This window comes from Drosophila biarmipes, chromosome X (assembly GCF_025231255.1).
Source record: "Drosophila biarmipes strain raj3 chromosome X, RU_DBia_V1.1, whole genome shotgun sequence".
In the NCBI taxonomy this organism is placed as follows: Eukaryota; Metazoa; Arthropoda; class Insecta; order Diptera; family Drosophilidae; genus Drosophila; species Drosophila biarmipes.
Window position 1 is genome coordinate 17,171,049 of NC_066611.1, and position 20,848 is coordinate 17,191,896.

General features: G+C 39.9%; 1 protein-coding gene across 5 annotated transcripts in view; it reads left to right on the forward strand.

The window, feature by feature from the left end:
* The window catches only part of LOC108021952 (1-phosphatidylinositol 4,5-bisphosphate phosphodiesterase), a 54,106-nt gene that overhangs the window by 23,756 nt on the left and 9,502 nt on the right, over positions 1–20,848 (forward strand). For 3 of the 5 annotated variants that reach the window (XM_017090780.3, XM_044093627.2, XM_044093628.2), the window contains exons 3-6: positions 12,783–13,341; positions 13,646–13,705; positions 17,947–18,093; positions 18,779–18,858. In XM_017090780.3, coding sequence (XP_016946269.1) covers positions 13,162–13,341; positions 13,646–13,705; positions 17,947–18,093; positions 18,779–18,858 — 467 coding nt within the window. In that variant the 5' untranslated portion in view covers positions 12,783–13,161. Of the gene's footprint in view, positions 1–11,409; positions 11,506–12,782; positions 13,342–13,645; positions 13,706–17,946; positions 18,094–18,778; positions 18,859–19,255; positions 19,336–20,848 lie in introns of those variants that run through there. The other 2 variants (XM_044093629.2, XM_017090779.3) reach the window with 2 other exon arrangements.

The window sequence follows — 20,848 nt, forward strand, 5'->3', positions numbered from 1 at the left end:
GACATTTTCCAGTTTACAAGGGGCGTATGTACACATGTACGTATACGTAATGTGCAGCAAAAGTATTAAATAAAAGTCCCTTTTGGCTGGGAATCGGGAGATGAATGAGCGACGAGTACTAACGACGTTGACAATAAAGCTTACAAATTGAATAAACAGAAATATACATATACATGCGTATATACTATTTGCATTCTTATAAAAAATGAAGCGAGATGGGTGGAAAAAGGGGGAAAATTCCCGAGAGCGTTCTCACAATTCATTTGATGTTATTACCTCGCATATTATCCACTTAAGTTGAGAGACAGGGATGGCAAGGGTTAAGGGGGTTGGCCAATGTCAATGCAGCCGTCTCTTTTGCACCCACTCTTCCCCTCTCTTTCTTGCCGTTTCTTCCTCTTCCCTTTTTTGTGTATGTGTAATTAATGCGCTTAAAAAGTATTAAAATGAAATTATGCTCGCAGCTTACAAATAAAGCTTGCAGTCAGGACAAAAGGGTGAAAAAATGGCGGGGAAAGTCCGGGAAAAAATTGCGCGGAATGGGACAAAAAGCCGATGACGAAAGAGACAGATAGTGGGCTGCAGAAAGAGACAGCAGCAGCCAAAGGCCATCAAACATAAAGAACAAACTGTTACGAAAACAAGGAGAGAAAATGCGAAACGGGAAAAATGAAAACAAACTTGTTTTTCCAATGCAGTCATCACAGGCAGCTAGAGAAAAGTTTGTTTGTTTCCTTTTTCGGAAAACCAAAGGCGGCGTGCACGGAATTACAACTTTGCGACGGGATGGAAACTTTCTCTGATGGAAAACTTCTCGGCTGCTGTTGGCATTTCCATCAGCCGTGCGTTTTTCGGTGGATGGAAAATTCAGACAGGAAAATTCAGCCAGGAGCCCAAAATCAGATGAACTCTTCCTGCTAAAAACAGCGATACACGAGGCAGTGCTACGGGAAAATGATAAAGCATCGCAAAAGTTTTCCGCCTCTGTCCTTGACAATTGCCCAGCCATTTGGCCGCTCGAATTTGTAACGTGATCGCACTTCTGTTCCACATACTGATACTAATATACCCATTTCCATGTTCGATTTTTCTCGTTCACAGAAGAGCCCAAAAGTGCACTGCTAGAATCCATAACTTGAGTAGCTGAACTCCGATTTTGTTGTGGGATACCTCTGTATTTCCCATGGCTTTACGACTGGGGACCCAAAACTGCGTTTCCAAAATCCATAACTTGGGTAATTGGATCCCGATTTCGAAGGTTGATATCTCTACGAGCTCGTGGTTGAATTCTCTAATATTCTACATTAAAATATTCGATTTACAAGAGGGTCAAAATTGTAGCCCTTTTTCATGTCCGATTTTTCCGTATTTCCCATGGCTTTCCGACTGGGGACCCAAAACTGCATTTTCAAAATCCATAACTTGGGTAATTGGATCCCGATTCCAAAGGTTGATGTCTCTATGAGCTCGTGGTTGAATTCTCTAATATTCTACTTTCAAATATTTCAATAATAAGAGGGTCAAAATTTTAGCCCCTTTTCATGTCCGATTTTTCCGTATTTCCCATGGCTTTCCGACTGGGGACCCAAAACTGCATTTCCAAAATACATAACTTGAGTAATTGGATCCCGATTTCGGAGGTTGATGTCTCTATGAGCTCGTGCTTGAATTCTCTAATCTTCTACATTAAAATATTTCAATAATAAGAGGGTCAAAATTTTAGCCCCTTTTCATGTCCGATTTTTCCGTATTTCCCATGGCTTTCCGACTGGGGACCCAAAACTGCATTTCCAAAATCCATAACTTGGGTAATTGGATCCCGATTTCGAAGGTTGATGTCTCTATGAGTTTGTGGTTGAATTCTCTAACATTCTACATTCAAATATTTCAATAATAAGAGGGTCAAAATTTTAGCCCCTTTTCATGTCCGATTTTTCCGTATTTCCCATGGCTTTCCGACTGGGGACCCAAAACTGCGTTTCCAAAATACATAACTTGAGTAATTGGATCCCGATTTCGGAGGTTGATGTCTCTATGAGCTCGTGGTTGAATTCTCTAATATTCTACTTTCAAATATTTCAATAATAAGAGGGTCAAAATTTTAGCCCCTTTTCATGTCCGATTTTTCCGTATTTCCCATGGCTTTCCGACTGGGGACCCAAAACTGCGTTTCCAAAATCCATAACTTGAGTAATTGGATCCCGATTTCGGAGGTTGATGTCTCTATGAGTTTGTGGTTGAATTCTCTAATATTTTACATTAAAATATTTAAATTACAGGAGGGTCAAAATTTTAGCCCCTTTTCATGTCCGATTTTTCCGTATTTCCCATGGCTTTCCGACTGGGGACCCAAAACTGCGTTTCCAAAATACATAACTTGAGTAATTGGATCCCGATTTCGGAGGTTGATGTCTCTATGAGCTCGTGGTTGAATTCTCTAACATTCTACATTCAAATATTTCAATAATAAGAGGGTCAAAATTTTAGCCCCTTTTCATGTCCGATTTTTCCGTATTTCCCATGGCTTTCCGACTGGGGACCCAAAACTGCGTTTCCAAAATCCATAACTTGAGTAATTGGATCCCGATTTCGGAGGTTGATGTCTCTATGAGTTTGTGGTTGAATTCTCTAATATTTTACATTAAAATATTTAAATTACAGGAGGGTCAAAATTTTAGCCCCTTTTCATGTCCGATTTTTCCGTATTTCCCATGGCTTTCCGACTGGGGACCCAAAACTGCATTTTCAAAATCCATAACTTGGGTAATTGGATCCCGATTCCGAAGGTTGATGTCTCTATGAGCTCGTGGTTGAATTCTCTAATATTCTACATTCAAATATTCGATTTACAAGAGGGTCAACATTTTAGCCCCTTTTCATGTCGGATTTTTCCGTATTTCCCATGGCTTTCAGACTGGGGACCCAAAACTGCATTTCCAAAATCCATAACTTGGGTAATTGGATCCCGATTTCGAAGGTTGATGTCTCTATGAGTTTGTGGTTGAATTCTCTAATATTTTACATTAAAATATTTAAATTACAGGAGGGTCAAAATTTTAGCCCCTTTTCATGTCCGATTTTTCCGTATTTCCCATGGCTTTCCGACTGGGGACCCAAAACTGCATTTTCAAAATCCATAACTTGGGTAATTGGATCCCGATTCCGAAGGTTGATGTCTCTATGAGCTCGTGGTTGAATTCTCTAATATTCTACATTCAAATATTCGATTTACAAGAGGGTCAACATTTTAGCCCCTTTTCATGTCGGATTTTTCCGTATTTCCCATGGCTTTCAGACTGGGGACCCAAAACTGCATTTCCAAAATCCATAACTTGAGTAATTGGATGCCGATTCCGAAGGTTGATGTCTCTATAAGTTTGTGGTGGAATTCTCTAATATTCTACATTCAAATATTTCAATAATAAGAGGGTCAAAATTTTAGCCCCTTTTCATGTCTGATTTTTCCGTATTTCCCATGGCTTTCCGACTGGGGACCCAAAACTGCATTTCCAAAATACATAACTTGGGTAATTGGATCCCGATTTCGAAGGTTGATATCTCTATGAGCTCGTGGTTGAATTCTCTACCATTCTACATTCAAATATTTCAATAATAAGAGGGTCAAAATTTTAGCCCCTTTTCATGTCCGATTTTTCCGTATTTCCCATGGCTTTCCGACTGGGGACCCAAAACTGCATTTCCAAAATCCATAACTTGAGTAATTGGATCCCGATTTCGGAGGTTGATGTCTCTATGAGCTCGTGGTTGAATTCTCTACCATTCTACATTCAAATATTTCAATAATAAGAGGGTCAAAATTTTAGCCCCTTTTCATGTCTGATTTTTCCGTATTTCCCATGGCTTTCCGACTGGGGACCCAAAACTGCATTTCCAAAATACATAACTTGGGTAATTGGATCCCGATTTCGAAGGTTGATGTCTCTATGAGTTTGTGGTTGAATTCTCTAATATTTTACATTAAAATATTTAAATTACAGGAGGGTCAAAATTTTAGCCCCTTTTCATGTCCGATTTTTCCGTATTTCCCATGGCTTTCCGACTGGGGACCCAAAACTGCATTTCCAAAATCCATAACTTGGGTAATTGGATCCCGATTTCGAAGGTTGATGTCTCTATGAGTTTGTGGTTGAATTCTCTAATATTTTACATTAAAATATTTAAATTACAGGAGGGTCAAAATTTTAGCCCCTTTTCATGTCCGATTTTTCCGTATTTCCCATGGCTTTCCGACTGGGGACCCAAAACTGCATTTTCAAAATCCATAACTTGGGTAATTGGATCCCGATTCCGAAGGTTGATGTCTCTATGAGCTCGTGGTTGAATTCTCTAATATTCTACATTCAAATATTCGATTTACAAGAGGGTCAAAATTTTAGCCCCTTTTCATGTCTGATTTTTCCGTATTTCCCATGGCTTTCCGACTGGGGACCCAAAACTGCATTTCCAAAATCCATAACTTGGGTAATTGGATCCCGATTTCTAAGGTTGATATCTCTATGAGCTCGTGGTTGAATTCTCTAATATTCTACATTCAAATATTCGATTTACAAGAGGGTCAAAATTTTAGCCCCTTTTCATGTCTGATTTTTCCGTATTTCCCATGGCTTTCCGACTGGGGACCCAAAACTGCATTTCCAAAATCCATAACTTGGGTAATTGGATCCCGATTTCTAAGGTTGATATCTCTATGAGCTCGTGGTTGAATTCTCTAATATTCTACATTCAAATATTCGATTTACAAGAGGGTCAAAATTTTAGCCCCTTTTCATGTCTGATTTTTCCGTATTTCCCATGGCTTTCCGACTGGGGACCCAAAACTGCATTTCCAAAATCCATAACTTGGGTAATTGGATCCCGATTTCTAAGGTTGACATCTCTATAAGTTCGTGGTTGAATTCTCTAATATTCTACATTAAAATAATTCAGTTACAAAAAGGTCAAAATTTAAGCCCATTGTAATTCTAAATTTTTATGTATTTATGTATTGAAAAATGGCTTTCAGAATGGGATCCAAAACTGAACTTCTAGACAAGATAACTAAAGTTATTGTAGTCCGAGTTTGAAGAGGTACCCCAATTAGTTTGCTAACGTCGCAAACGGGAAAGCAGGAAAGTGCATATATGTACTTAAACTTACGAATGTGCCAACTTGCAAGGAAGCATTGTAAATTCACAACACTAAAGGATATTTCAATTGCACCTAAGTGGAAAAATGTAGACCGCGCCTATTTAAATATCCAAGTAATTGGTCATGAATTAATGACGTGTAATTTTCGTTTTAAATGGCATTACTTATGTTGCCTTGGCTCTATTATTACCCCTGTTCCACGAATTAACCCGACTCTCGCCATCGAGGACTTATCTATCCGGATATCTAGGCCATATCGCATGTCCTGTGGTTCCTGCGGTTCCTTCGACCTTGCTGCCTGCTATTTATACGGCACAGGGAAAGTAAATCAATTCAATTAAAAGCTCATCAAATATAATTGTAGATGGCAATCGATAAAATGTCTATTAGACCTGCTCACTTAGTCACAGGCAGCTCAATTCCCATGTCCAATTGGCATTGCCATTCCTTCTGGCCACTTTGTGTCCCATAAACATAAGCGAACATTTTACGAGCTCAACGAAATTATCGACAAATTAGTATAAATGCCCCATGCCCGTGCCCCATTTGCCATTTGCCACATAAAGCAATCCGTCTATCGAAAGAATTTTTTGCGTTGAGCGTAGAAACCTGCGAAGACCTGGCAGAATCGTAGCTCTGTATTTTGGGTTTTTGGAGTCAGATTCGGATTTTTTGGGGCGGCTTTCCCATACTGATAACCCACATGGAGGGCGAAGGTCCCACAAACCTTTGTCAAATCAAAACACGCCAATTGTGTCCTCTTCTTTGCATATTTGCATGCTCTCACTGGGACGCTGAGTAGGTGTACTAGCTTATTCAATCAATTCTGTTACTCAACAACTTATAATTAAGTCGTTTTTTACTTTTTGAGTACCTCTAATACCTATTATAGTAATCATTCTGAAGTAATCGTCTAAAAGTATGCAACAGTATATGTTTAATAGAGAATTCTATTGGATTTTCATTGCATACACTTAGGCAGCTTTTAAAGTGATTCCAAAACCCTTAAATATAAAGTAATCAAAAATAATTGTTGTAGTTAAAAAGAGCACTATAAACTAGTTTAAGAGCATTCGAGCTGCCCTTGATTTTAGCAAGGAAAAACCTTCACGATGATTTTCATTTTATTTTCTTCGCCTGCTGTTGTTCCTATTCCCGCACCATCACATATTAAATATGCACAATTTCTCCAAAGGACCACCGAAAAGGAAAGGGCATTCGGTTTTCCGAGTTGCGTCCGCCCCATGATGATGTATTGTTTTGATTCGGGGAATTCGAAGTTTTTCACGGCCTGTGGGGCTAAAAATAAAATGAAAACGCCGCCAGAAGAGAGGAGCTACGTGCCGCAAAAGTCCGCCAACAGCTGTAAGCCATATGAACAAAGCCTCCGTTCCCCCTTCTTTTTTTATTCTTTTGATTTTGTTAAGGTTTTTGGCCCGATCTGCTGTCAATGTTGTGTTTTTTTTTGGGCCTGGCCACCCACTTTCCTTTGTTTTATTCGGGCGGTTTTTTGTTCTTCTTTGGTTTCGTTTAACTTCTTCTGACAGTTGCTGACAGTTTGTTTGAAGGATGCCCGTGCTGTCGTTCCGCCCATCATTCGGTTTTGATTTGCCTGTGCCACGCCCCCTTGCCCTTTGGGACCGCCAAACCGGCCCCCGCCGCCCTGTCCTTTGCCCCCTGACACTGCCACGCCTCCTTTAACGCCTCCCGCCTCTGGGTTCCCTGGGTCTTCTTCATTTTTGTCTTTTTCCACCGGCTGGTGCGTGCCTAAGCGAGTTTCTTGTCCGCAGGACTTTGCATATTCCCACACATCACGTATACGACAGGGTCACCTGGGTGAAGACGTCTGTATATATTTGGGTGTATTTATGTGCATGGATTCGAGGAAGACAAGTGGCTTTATTCGATTAGAATCAATTAAAACCATGTTTCAAAGTTCCCTTTTGGGTTATTTAAGAAATAAATATTTACTGTTACTGCTACTCTTTACAATGTAAAATATATAATGGTAATAATATTGTTAAGTAAAAATAGAGTTGTTTAAATTCAGTGAAATTTAAGAAATCTTAAAGCTACTTGTCCTTATAAACCCCTCTTCGAGGCGGAAATAAGTCGGAAAACAAACTGAATTCTGTTTTCCCACACACATCCTTTGCTCAACCAGAATTCCATGATGCAGGATGCATAAAGCATTGGCCAAATAAATATAATTAAATGAAAATTGTTCATTTGGCAAGGGGAAAGTATGCATAAAGTTTGCAATTTCCACAAAAACCGAGGGAGAGAGATAGAGGGAAACTTTCATCTGGCTGTTTCTTAAGCTTTTTGGCATATTTCCTGTCATTTTATTTCACTTTTGCCAAATGCGTTTCGAGCAAATTCCTCGCTTTCACATTTCTGACAGTCCAACTAGGACTCTGGCCATCTCTTTGCTGTGGCACACATGCCTTTTCAATTTGTGCATATAATAACAGAGGAGTTGTTTATCAGACGTAATTACTTTTGGCCCTCAAAGTCAAGAGACGACGGTGGGGGGGAGAGAAAACCCATTTGGTTTTCGGTTTTGGATTACCTTTCCCGCTTGATTGATGTAATTGTGCGGGGCGCTTGATTGATTGACCGACTGACTGCATGAGGCGAGTGTGCAGTGCCATCAATTTTGATCGATGCCCGGCGCCAGCAAGGTCAAGTTGTGTGACCCTCCATACTTCATTGGTGCAATCAGTGCCCACTGTGCGAATCGGCTGCCTTATGTCTCCCCTTTGGCTAGCACCCCGAAAAATAATAAAACAAAAAACAGACACTCAAATATTTTACTACCTGCGATTCGCTGCGCATTTCCCTTCGCTTGTCTCATCAAATATTTAAATGCCAATTTCACAAATATTGTATAGCCGGCAAATTCAATTTCGTAAGTGTAATGCCCGGCAGCAGCAACAATGGTCAAAGTAGGAGTAATATATGGAGTTTGGGGTATAGAAAAATAGTTTTAGGATTACTAAACAAAAAAATCATAGCAATCGGACTGCTAGAACCCAAGATATGGTACTTTGCAAACACAACTTCTGTCTGATAAAAGGGAAAAAATAAATCAATAAGAGCAAATAAAAACCAAATAAAATGTACATTCAAACAAGTGACAATAGAAAGTATTAGTTTGTACCAACTTACAGCTGAAATCGAAAAGCGTTTCAATGAAATGCAGTAAAAACCTGTCTGAATATCGCAGCAACCTTGCCGTCGACAAAGAAATTTTAATAACTGCAATTCCAACATTGTTTACAGATACCCAGATAGAGCAATGAAAAAATGCCACGCAGCAATAAAAGCTGTATCAACAATTGTTACATCCATAACAATAAGAGCGGGAATAGCAATGACAACAACTAGTAAACTTCAATTCAAGGCACAGCCGGCCAGGGCAAAGTATCTACAACTTCATGGGGCTCCACACCGAAATCCAACATGTTCATAAAAACTACAACAGCTTTTGCGAGGAAATGTGGATGTCATATTTAAAACACTGCAGATATGACAAACGGTCAGGAAAAACCATAAAAAAAACTCATTGGGCAAATACGCATCATTTTGAAAACAATAAAATGCTGTTTAAATGTTTTCATTTGATGTATAAAAAGTAAATATACTTTGTGCATGTATGAGGGTACTTTATAGAGAAATTAAACAATAATATAATTTATAATATGGTTTTAAAGACTTTAAATGATGATTTCAAGCATTAACGCTTTAATTTTGGGTTTGAGTACCTTGGGATAACATTTATCTCTCATTTATTCAATGCTCTCAAGGTGGTATGAATATTTATAAAGGATAGTTAATAATGTTGTGAAAGCTTTTCAAACTTTCCAGTCCGAGCGACTGGCGAGTAATGCCCCCAAAAAACCCCAAAATTGATGATAGCAATGCAAGCTACAACCATACACCTGTAGCCCTGCATATACATACGAAGCATATATATACGAAATACCCCTACATATATACTCGCCATAGATATCCATAAGTACATGCAACAGAAGCCGCGAAAGGATGGCAAGGATGCCTGTCAAGTTTTATGGCCGCAAAGTATGCAATAATAAATTGAGCAATTGTCGCTGGTAAAGGGTGATATGGGGGGCGTGGAGGGCGAAATGGGGGCGGTGGGTGGTGAGTGGGCGGGATGGGCAGTGTGGGCTGTCCTTTGGGGCTGAGGCTGCCACTTGGCGCGCACGTAATGAGCATATTTGTAGCACACTTCTCCGCGTACGTGTGTGTCCTTTGAGGGAAAGTTTATGCAAGTTATTTTTACTCTGTAACCCGGAAAGTCGGCAACGGCACCGGGAACCTTCGAACTGCTGGCCGAATTTCCTCTCGAATCCGGGGCGAGGGCGCAGGTGTGGAGGCGTGGCACTTGGTTAACAAAAAAAAAGGGGAAAAATGCGAAAGGACCATTGTCATACGCTCCTTCAACAAACTTCTGGGAAGGGAAAAACTATGGAGAGGGTCTCTGCCTCTCGCTCTGGCTCTCCCTGCGAAAAAGAAGGATTTGATTTCCCTCCGTGTTGTTCTTTCCACTTGTTTTCTTATCGTCCCCTTCCACCACTTTCTCCATGCTCAAGTTTTCCCTTTTGGTGTCTGCATTTAATGGTCGCCGGTGAGAGATGAATTCAAGTGCTTCGATTTCGCGGAAAGTGTTGTGTTCGAGTGCTTTGAGCCAGCCAAGGAGGTGCTTTATAATATGGCCTTATAACCTGGCACCCGGCGCTTTAATGGGCACGATTAAATTTCCGATTTATTGTAGGCAATCCTTTGAAAAGTTACTTAAGGGTTCAGCAAGATTGAGGTGATTTAGATGTTCCGAAGTGTACATTTTAGTTCTACAATTATATTAAAAATACCTTCAACTATTACCTTTACATTTAAATTAAGATATTATCTTAAAATAATTTAATTGGTTTAAAATTTGAATCGAAACAAACGAACAATTTTCAAAATCTTCATAAAAGTGTCTAAAAGTATGCAATGAAAATCATAACTGAGTCCACCATACTTGTTGCATACTTTTCAGCTGCTTTATAGCGATTTCAAACGTTACGTATTATTCGCATATTATTTAAGCCGGAGTGCATTTGAGGGTCGCATCCTTTGGTGTCCTCGAGCTCTTTTCCCCATTTGATCCTTCGTCCTTGGCGCTGCCTTTCCCGCTAATTCGGCAGCCCGAAAGTTCAAAAGCGCAAAGAGCGTAAATTCATTAAACATTCGTGAAAGGGGCGTGAAAGTATTTTCTCTTAACGCTTTTTATTTTTTTTTAGAGTCCTGCCCGTGCGGTTGTTTGTGTTTGTGTGTCTGGCTAACGAGCTCTCCAAGTTTAACAATGAGCGAAATTTCGCAGCTCATTGAATTTGAAGTCATGTGTAACACGACAGCGCCGTCGAAAAAAAAGGAAAGCGGAAGAAATCACGGGACCCCGAGTAATCAGTCAGCTTTCTCTATATATATAAATACATATATAAGCGAGCTGTGAGGACGGGCGGGCGCATAAATGTCACACAAAGGACTCCGACACCCGTGAAGAGCGTCTGTCACAGACTATGTATAAATAAAAAATAAAATAAATAAAAAGGACGCCAAGACGGCGTGCGAAGTACACGGAGAACAATTCTAGAACAGACTTTCTTACTTACCAAACATAGACTTTGAAAAGGGTAATAATTAAGGCAATCTTTTATTTGTTTATTATCTAATTTAGATATTCCAAATACAAAATCAAATATTCCTATCTGTAAAAATGTATTTAAACCCCATTTTAAAGCAATAATAAGTAGACCCCCCGAACAAAACTTCTAAGCCTTCAAGCTGAGCATTAAAACGTGCTCTAGGCTAGCGCAAAAACCCACTTAGTAGTTATTTATAGTTATTTTACTCAATAGCAGATAGAACGTGCTTTTTCCGTGTAGCCAAATTGAAAAGACAACAATGTAAGGTACAGCAACAAGCTGCGAAAATGCCAGCCACTTGAGTTTTGTCCCCGAATTGGAATCAAAGTCAGGTGCACGAGGCCATGGCCATGGCTTTTCAGTGGGTGGTTCTAGGTGGCTCGTTCGATGGGTGGTTGTACGGGTCGGGAAGTCCCCAAAGTGCGACTAAATCGAATCGCTGAGCAAAAGAACCTGTGGCCATGGCCCTGGCAGTGTCGTCACTCGCTAATTCCATTAGTTTCAGTTTTTAGATGTTTCTTGGCTTCCGGCTGCAACGACTCGCTGTTAGTTCAGTTGTCAGTCGGCTATCAGCCGGTTCCGTAGCGTCCGTAGCCTATCCGTAGAGAAGAAAAACTCACAAGTGCCTCCAGTAACTGCTCCTGTGAGTCGCCAGTTCAATAATTTGCATAGGTCCCCGTCGGGTGTGAAGTTTCGCCGTGTCAAAGGCTCAACTTTAGAGTGGATTTTTGTTTTGTTTTTGAAATTGTGTCGGGCTCATAAAGTGTGTGCAGATCGCAAATTGGCAAGCGGATTTGTGGGTGTGAAATTAGTTCAATTCGAATGCTAATTTCATTCGAAGTTGTTTTTTTTCCTCTGTTTCGCCTGAAACTCGTTAAACTTTATGGCGAACTTGTTGGCAAACTGGCAGATGCCGTTCGCAATTGTATTGTGTTTAATGTTTACTTTAATTTGCATGAGGCTTACCTAAAAATATTAGACACTAAGGATTTTATTTCAAAATTCGCAAAAAATTCCGTTGCTCGGAAAACCTTTGCTTTTTCAAGGGCAGCCTAACTGCTGTCTTCGGTTCTAGATGTCTGGCCTGGCATTCCTTGTATAATTAATGAAAGGGCACACGCTCCATGTACACATTTGACCACAAATCGAAATTGGAAATTATAGGATGCACTAGAATACTAAAAGCTAAGCCGTGATGGACAATGGGGGGCAAAACAAATGCATTTCGTTGCATTTCCCATTGTAACATGACCAATCGAGCCACACTCCTGATTTCCTGTTGGTCCACTGCGAGAAAAGTAGTATTATGTTTTGAGGAAATTTAAGTCAGATTAATTAGAAGGAAATCAATGATTTTTGGGTCCTCTGTCACCGAGGCTTGGGAAATTTAATAATATTTAACATGAAAATGAGCCTTTTTAAAAAAATGAAAAATCAATATAGATTTGGTATATTAATTAGGTATATTAGGTATATTTATTTGAAGTGACTGTACTTTTTTCAGTTTCTTTACTCTAAACATACAATTCTGGATCACCTTTTTTTATATTGATTTGGTATATTAATTTGGTATATTGAGTACATTCATTTGAAGTGACTGTACTTTTTTCAGTTTCTGTACTCTAAAATTACAGTTTTGGGTCACCTTTTTTTTAAATTGATTTGGTATAGTGAATATATTAATTTGAAGTGACTGTACTTCTTTCAGTTTCTATACACTAAAGTTACAGTTTTGGGTTACCTTTTAAATTTTTTTTAGGGACCATAGTATTTTGATTGAAGACCTAATGTTTTTGCCAGTGCAACGTGTCCATGTCTTCATTTTGTGTGTGGCAAACCGCACAATTATTATTGCAGGTCCACCCGAAACCCGTTGTGCCTGTCATGTCTAATGGTTGTATCTCTCTTTTCCATTTGCAGCTGAGACGAGTCGAAGGTTTTTTGGATAAAAGGCAACCTGCCGTTGGGAAGTCGTGGCAGAAGTGCAGCCTTTGCCGCCGAGTCAGGTTAAATTAGCCGGAAACGGAAGCGGAAACGGACCATGTGATCTACAATAAATGCAATTGTATATAAACACACGCATCCGTTGGGGCAATATGTCTCGAAATTAAGTCGATAGCCAGAGAGAGCGAGAGACGAGGTACAGATCTAGATCTGGATTAGATATATATCGCATGTGCACGGCAACGGAAACGGAAGCGTCAGCGGCAACGGCAACGGAAGCGGAAACAGCAACGGAAGCGGCAGCGGCAGAAACGGCAACGGAAGTGGCTAACGCAACGTCACCCAGTGAGCAATAATGACCAAGAAGTACGAGTTCGATTGGATCATTCCGGTTCCGCCGGAACTGACCACGGGCTGTGTGTTCGATCGCTGGTTCGAGAACGAGAAGGAGACGAAGGAGAACGACTTTGAGCGCGATGCCCTCTTCAAGGTCGACGAATATGGATTTTTCCTGTACTGGAAAAGCGAGGGGAGGGTAAGTAAAATCAACCTCATTAATAAAAATACAATTATTTAGTTCTTGGCTTTAAATTAAAGAAATTTTAAAATATTTTTTTGCAACAGTTTTACATTTTATTAGAAGAATCTTTCATTTTAAATTATATTATTATGTTTAAATTTAAAATAATGTTAGGAATTTATAATTTTTTAAAGTGATGTTTATATCTTTTAATGATATTTTTTTTGCGTATAAATTAAGAAAATTAGGCTAAAAACTAAGACATTAAATGGGTTGATATATGTATAAAAGTCTAATAACAAATATATTTCCTCGACAGGATGGCGATGTCATCGAGCTGTGTCAAGTGAGCGACATTCGTGCGGGCGGAACCCCAAAGGTGAGTAATTCCATATAAATATTTAAAGGGGCTTTTTTGTCCTGTAATTATAGGAAAATTGAATTTTCCCTCATGTAAGCGTCAATATTTAAAACCGCCATAAATCAAGCTTTTTCCGAATTGTTGGTTGAACAAAAGCATTTCAAACACCGAAATGGTAAATTTATTGTTTACAATGAAATAAATCATATTTTTTTCGCAGATTTATTTCAAATGGCCAGAAATAGTTGGGCTTAGACAAATATTTTAATCCATTTTATGACGCTGTTCAATTAGCCGATTTATGGACAATAAAAAGTCACAATGAATGGAGCAGAGAAAATAAGTGTAATAAATATTTTCTGTAACACTTGAATGCGCATTTTATATTACATTTATTAGAGTCAAGTTTTAATTTAATTTGAGCAACTGGGGAAATGGAAATGTGTGCCTTATTCCGTGACACCTGTCTCACACTTTTCATTGCCTACTTTTGCACATTTTTCTATTTTTCCCCACATTTTCCCCGCTTTTCATGCCAAGTTTTGACTAAGTGCAGTTGGTCTTTCCTTTATTTTTCTCGCTGGCAGGATGAACTATCACAAAGCCATAAAACTGTCGCCTGCGAGAGTGTGCTAGCCTGTGTGTGTGTGTCGGTTAATGTGTCAATATGTCACTTTTGCTCTCAATTGTTTTCAGCCAGCGCCATTTGTGGATCAAAGTCGCCGTCTTCGACTCGAAACGCATTTGTTCCATGCGCTAGATTTATTGTCACTGACCGGCCACGCCCCTCGTTTACTTATCCCAGCTAACCCAACATATGGCACACATATCCCTGCTACATAAGGGGTTTATATACACATAAGGTGGTTAGGTGGGCGGGCGGTGGACTGATAGAGTGATGTATTTGTGTTTGTCTGTCGACGTCTCCTAAATGAAATTTATGACCGAGCAACAGCCCGAAATGAACCTCCATTCGCAGTGTCCCATATATATATAGATATAGTCTTCTATATATATATTATGGCCGATGCAGGTGCTGCCCCGGGACTCGAACTAATTTAGATTTCACTCTCTGGTTTTCCCTTTTTCCCCTCCTTTGACACACTTTCCCAAAGGGCTGCGGCAGGGGCACGGGGGCTGAAAGTGAAACTGAAACTGAGCCTCGGATGAGTGCATCCAACTGGCAACTGGCAAGCCCAAAGTCCATACCCATAGAAATGCCCATATTCACTCCCATTCCATCATATCCTGCACTGCCCGAGGTCTGAGCCAGTGTTGGATAGTTGGCTTTTTTCGGGGAGAGTTTTATAAGAACTTTTGAGGTGTCCTTATCTTAGTAATTTAGCTAATGCATTTTTAAATGTTTAGTATACTTTATTCACTTTTCCTCCATGCTAATAATGATAATTTTTTAATGGTTTCTTTTTTTAAGTGTTGGGTAATTTCAGCGAATTTCATAAATTGCTAATTAAACTTTATTGTAAATCTTAATTTTAATTGATATAACAAATATACCTTGCGTTTTTGGGCTTATAATCTCCTGTTTTTTACACATTTATTGGGTAATTTAAGTAATTCCTAGAAACTTACTTCAGTAAGCAACACTGGAGATTTTCGGCTCCATTTCTCAACACTGAATCCAGCTCCTCCTTTCGCTTAACATTTCAGCCCCGGGCAAACCCTTTGACTATTCTGCATGTGGGCTGCAGGTGCATCTAAGGGAAAATGAAAATAAGTAGGGGGTGAAGGGAAACGGGGAAAGGGGGACTACTAAGTGGCATCCAGGTGCGGTCGCCGGTAATGCTCCATTCAATCGTGAACAGGTTGCCCTGGAAGCGGCTTAAGTCGGCCCAAAAAAATTAATGCAGCAGGAAAAAATTTCTAAACAAATTGGAACGGAAACTGACCCAAAAGGAATTGTACAGAAAAGTATAGTCCGTCATTGACAGGGAATTATGGAGAGTACAATCGGGAAGAACCGAAATTACATAAGGAAAGGGTTTAAATTATATAAATATGTCTTTAGATGGGAAGAAAACACCTTCATTACTGCTGTTTTCCGGTTTCTATAGCTCTGCCATGGCTATTTTTTGTCAGTGTCTGTCATTTATTTGTTCCGAACCTAAGCCTCTGGGCCAGTTTTCCTTCAGTTTAACCCTTCTTCTAGCTTAACCCTTGAACATCTTTTGTGTTCCTTTGATTCCGGCCTTCCCTTGTCCTCGGGCAAATTCAATTAAAATGCAAAATAAACACCAAAGAGCAGAAGTTGCAAGAAATTCGCATAATGGTCGCAGTTGTGTGCGTGTGTGCCAAAAATTTTGACCACAAATGAGATGGGCAAAAGTGAGCGCCAGCTGAGTAAAAACGGCAGACATAAAATGCAAAAAGTTTTCAACTGAAAAAAGGGACAGGGTGTGAGTGTTTTATGCACTCAGAAAAAATGCCTTAAAAAGTGCTTTGAAGCAGGTTTAACTAGGTAAACTAATTTGTATGATCTTAAAACCATGAAATGACTCATCAAAATAAAGTGTGACCATTCGAACTAAAGTAAACTATGTTGCTAAGGTCACACTGGCCAGGATAATATTTTTGAAATAACATGTTAATATGTCAACTATTTTTGAACTTTAGTTGGTAATTTGTGTGGGAAAACTTTTAGTAACAAAGATTTGCCCCTTTTCCCCTGTGTATGTGTGTGATTTGCGTGCCTGTGTGTGCGCGCTTGGTGTGTGTGAGTGGGCTTGTGTGCGTTTAGTTCTCTGCCATCACTTGAAATGTTTGGTCATCAATATTAAATCAGTGAGCGACACACACAGTCAAATGAAAGAAAGAGCGGGGGTATTTGGAGCCGACGGAGAAAGCGGGGAAAGTGTGCGACTTTGGGGCGCGAAAGAAACGGGTCTAGTGGGTCCGAGAGAGACAGAGTGCCTCACGAAAGGCCTTGCACAATGAACCATTAAAAGTTCCTCCGTTCGGCAGAGAAAAACCGCAGGAAAAAAACGTCTGGAGAAAAGAAAGATTGCTGGAAGTGAGTAACACAGCCGAAAAGAAATATTGAAAACGAAAAATTTGAGCTTGGTTGCAGTTTTTTCGTTATTGCCCCCGACTTTTCCTGGCTTTTAGTTTGGCTGGCGCTTTTCAATAATGCACGAAGCTCTGCAAACGTAACAAAGCGAGTGGCACAACAGCACCAAAAAAAAAGAAGAAAAACAAAAAAACATTTAGGGAAAAACGAAGAAAAATGTATATATATAAAAAAGGAAAGAATAAGGGAACAAAACTTGTATAACATTTGCTTTCACTTTATTTGGTTCAAAGGAGCGGCTGGGGGATAAAATCGGGAAAGGCTGACTTATTTAGCACTCGAAAGTCTGCTGCCTTCCTCCCCCGACTTTCCTCACAAATTGCACTTGAACTGATTGAGCTATTGTGCCTGTGTGTGCGCGCCCCTGTGTGTAAGTGGGTGTGCCCTGGAGGTGAGGAAAAATCCTCGAAGGGGTCTCTGCATAATTCAATTTCCTTTAAGAAATTCACCGTTTAAGTGGAAGACTTTGGAACATCATTTAAGGTGGCAAACAACAGGTTTTGGCCAAACAATTGCAGCTCTCAAGTGGAGGGAAGACTGGGAAAATCAGCTGCCTGAGATCGAATAAAATATGGCAAAGTGAGGCTTTTTAGCTCAGAACTTTGGGACTACTACTTAAAAATATCTCCAAGTGCTTCTCCACTTGCCTGTTATATACCTTTGGCGTATTATTCAATTTGTCAGCTTTATTTCCACGTTTTCTATCAGGTTTGCGACTCGTTTTGGGGGCCGAAAAGAACTGTAGCATACTTTTTCGCGCTCAGAAAGTTGCGTAATTGCATTTTATTGGACGGGGCAGCAATTAAATTGAAATGCTGGCCAAAATTGAAGCTAGCTGAGGCTGACTGGCTGGCTGGCAGGAGGGCAAGGTTGTGGGAAAGTACACAACATTTAATTGTTGCTGACGGCCCAGAGGGAAAATAGAATGAAAATATATTCGTTTGGCTCCGCGAGTGCTGCACAAATGTTGATAAATGTTCTGTGCAAGCCTTGATTAATGATGCGACTGGAGATTAATGTTGTGCGATGCCGATTCAGTTGCTGAATACAGCCGAGATGCGCCAAATTGCAGTCAAATCGCTGACGACGGGGCGTATACGTAATGCGCGAGGGTGGCTAGAATGGCAGAGGAAAAGCTGAGCTAATAAATACTGTATATCTATCTCTATCGCAGGATCCAAAGATACTCGATAAGGTGACGAAGAAGAACGGAACCAACATACCGGAGCTGGATAAGCGATCCCTGACGATCTGCTCGAACACGGACTATATCAACATAACATATCACCATGTTATTTGTCCAGATGCGGCAACAGCCAAGGTGAGTCAAGGTCGAGGAGTCGTGCAGGTAAACAGTGGCCGGAAGCGGAAGTGACAGCGGCGATCGTAGCGTACATTCCCCATCGCGACCGAGTCCTGCATTTCATTTATCCGACACATTTACTAAGCGCTAGGGTGGACCTCTCTGGGGCACTATTGGAACTTGGAGATATTTAAAAAAATGTATCAACATAAATGTAAAGCAAAAATTAAACAATTTGTATTTTATTGCATAGGTATTATTTTTTTTACATATATAATTTTTTAAACTAATTTGTTTTATCTTAAAAACGAACCAACTCTGATATACATTTATCACTCATACGCAGTGTAGTCCACATACAGATAAAATATTATATTTTTGGTAGATTAAAAAAAAGTGTAAAAAAAATATAATTACTCTGTTTTAAAAGAAAACTCACACACTGTATTCTAACGTAAATGAGTTTTAAAAAAATAAATTTTGTTCTGTTCTGTTAAAAACTTAGAAATTATTTTTTAAAATTATAGAAATTATTTGTTTTAAGGTTAAAGAGTTTTTAATCAACTATTTTGAAATTAGCTATGCTATACTGAGCTAAAATTTTAAAAATGTATTATATTTTGAGGTCCACCCGAATACACTGAAACTGAAATCACTCACCGCAACCAAGCAATCCTTCTATCGACTCTCTCTGTTCTTTTAGATCTGGCTAGATGGCATACGAAAAATAACCCATAATGTCAAAGCGAACAACATCTGCCCCATGATGTGTCTGCGGAAACAGTAAGTGGGCCTGTTCACTACTTACCTCACCACTTACCAGCCTCCACTTACCACTTACCTCATCCCTTGCCCTTTCACCCACTTGCTGTGTCTTATTCACGGCTTGGCAAGCGGCCTCGGTACTTCCCTTTGTCCTGTACCCATGTCCTGTACCCTGTGTCCCTCGTCCCATGTCCTCTCGCCTGGCCACATTAATTCCACTGGCTGCACCTCACTCGATTACACTGTGTACATAATTGCATCGATTGTTCCGTTCTCTCTGCTCTGCATGCTGTTCTTTTTCTTCTACTACTACTGCCACTCGTTACTGTTGTTGTTTGTGTCGTTTGTCCTTTACGATTATCTACTGTCTCTCTCTCTAAACGCATATGTGTGCTCAACTGTCTCACTCGCACAGAGCTGGCAGAAGAACTTGCGTCTCATCACGCATAACAATCGCGCCACCAACGTGTGCCCGCGCGTCAACCTGATGAAGCAGTAAGTACGGTCACACTGAAAAGGATCACACACTTAATTCGATTATGCCTGTCTCACACTAGACACAAAAATAGTTATGAACTGTTCAGACATGGAAATTATTTGAAAATTGCTATTATTTCTTTAAAAATTCGAAAGAAACAAGAATTTCTTATAATGAATATATAAAACAACCCAACTTAGTTTGGTTAATTCTATACTTCTGATATAGGTGATATTAGTTAACTTTACAATATAATTTCAAGTTCCACATTGTAAGACAAATTTAATCATACACTTTTTGGTCTAGTGTCATACAGTCATAAGTAAGAGAGCTTGTTCAGAAGTGCATTTCAAGCCAGAGCGCATATTCCCTGACTAGGTAAGTAAACTTTATAATATAAGTGATGTCTCTTGCACACTCGTTAATAACTGCCATAATTAGTTAGCCACTAATTTCGTTTCGATCAAATGCAAGAAATAACTAATTGGAACCCCATTCGCCGCTACTACATCGAAAGCCTGAAATTCCATCCGTTAAACTTGTTTCCCCACTTGTTTCACCAAAACGCTGGGCTTTGGCGGGTCAATTACTCGTCTTCTGTCGTTATTAATTTCCTGATTGCTGATTACGCAATTCCCAGAATTCCGGAACCCGGCTGCAATTCGATCCCTGGCCAAGGGACCCGACCTTCCACTCCGCCCAATTCCATAGTTGTTGACTTTCCGCTGCCTTTCATGGCTTCGCTTCACTTTTAGCACAAAATAAATTCATTTTATTTGCATTTCCTGTGCCCCACAAAATGGGCAAGGAACAGAGCGATGTGAAGGGCGGGAAATTCGTTTGGCTTTTCCCCCCGAAGTCAGCGTGAAAAATTCCAGGAGTGGTGTGTGTGCTGTGTGCTTGGTCAAAGGGCTTCGTACCTTATGCGAAGCACATTTTGAAAAATAAGGAAATTATGAGTGCCACAGCATAAACAGCGTGGATAAAAGCAATCATTATTCACAAAGAAATTCGCATCCGGCAGTGACGAAAATAAATATTTAGCTTTGGGACTCTTTGAAAAATCTTCGAGAAAATGGGAAAACTAATGGGAAATGTGCCATAGTTTTTGGTGCCATAGTAATCTTTAATCCAAAATATAATAGTTTCATATCGTATAATATTTTTGGCATATTAATAAATGATTTTCCAGAATTTTATTTCCGAAATGTCTGGCTTTTCCGTTTCCATTTCTAAAGTGTTTTCTAAATGAATGGCTGGCTGCAATGAAAATTCCAGCCGCGTCATCCGAAATTGGGTTAAACCGCCCAAAAGTTTGCTCGATTCCCGGCCCAAAGACAAGTGAAACGAATGCATTCCATGGCCAATGGTCGATGGCGGATAGTCGATGGTACTATGGATGGAGGATGGTGAACGGTGGATGGTCGATGTCCGTGGGCCAGATGAAAGGCGGCAACTGAACTGCGGTTCATTGGATATGCGTTGCCTTGCGGTGAACTCTCTGCCCAGTCGAGTGTGTTTCGGGTGGCT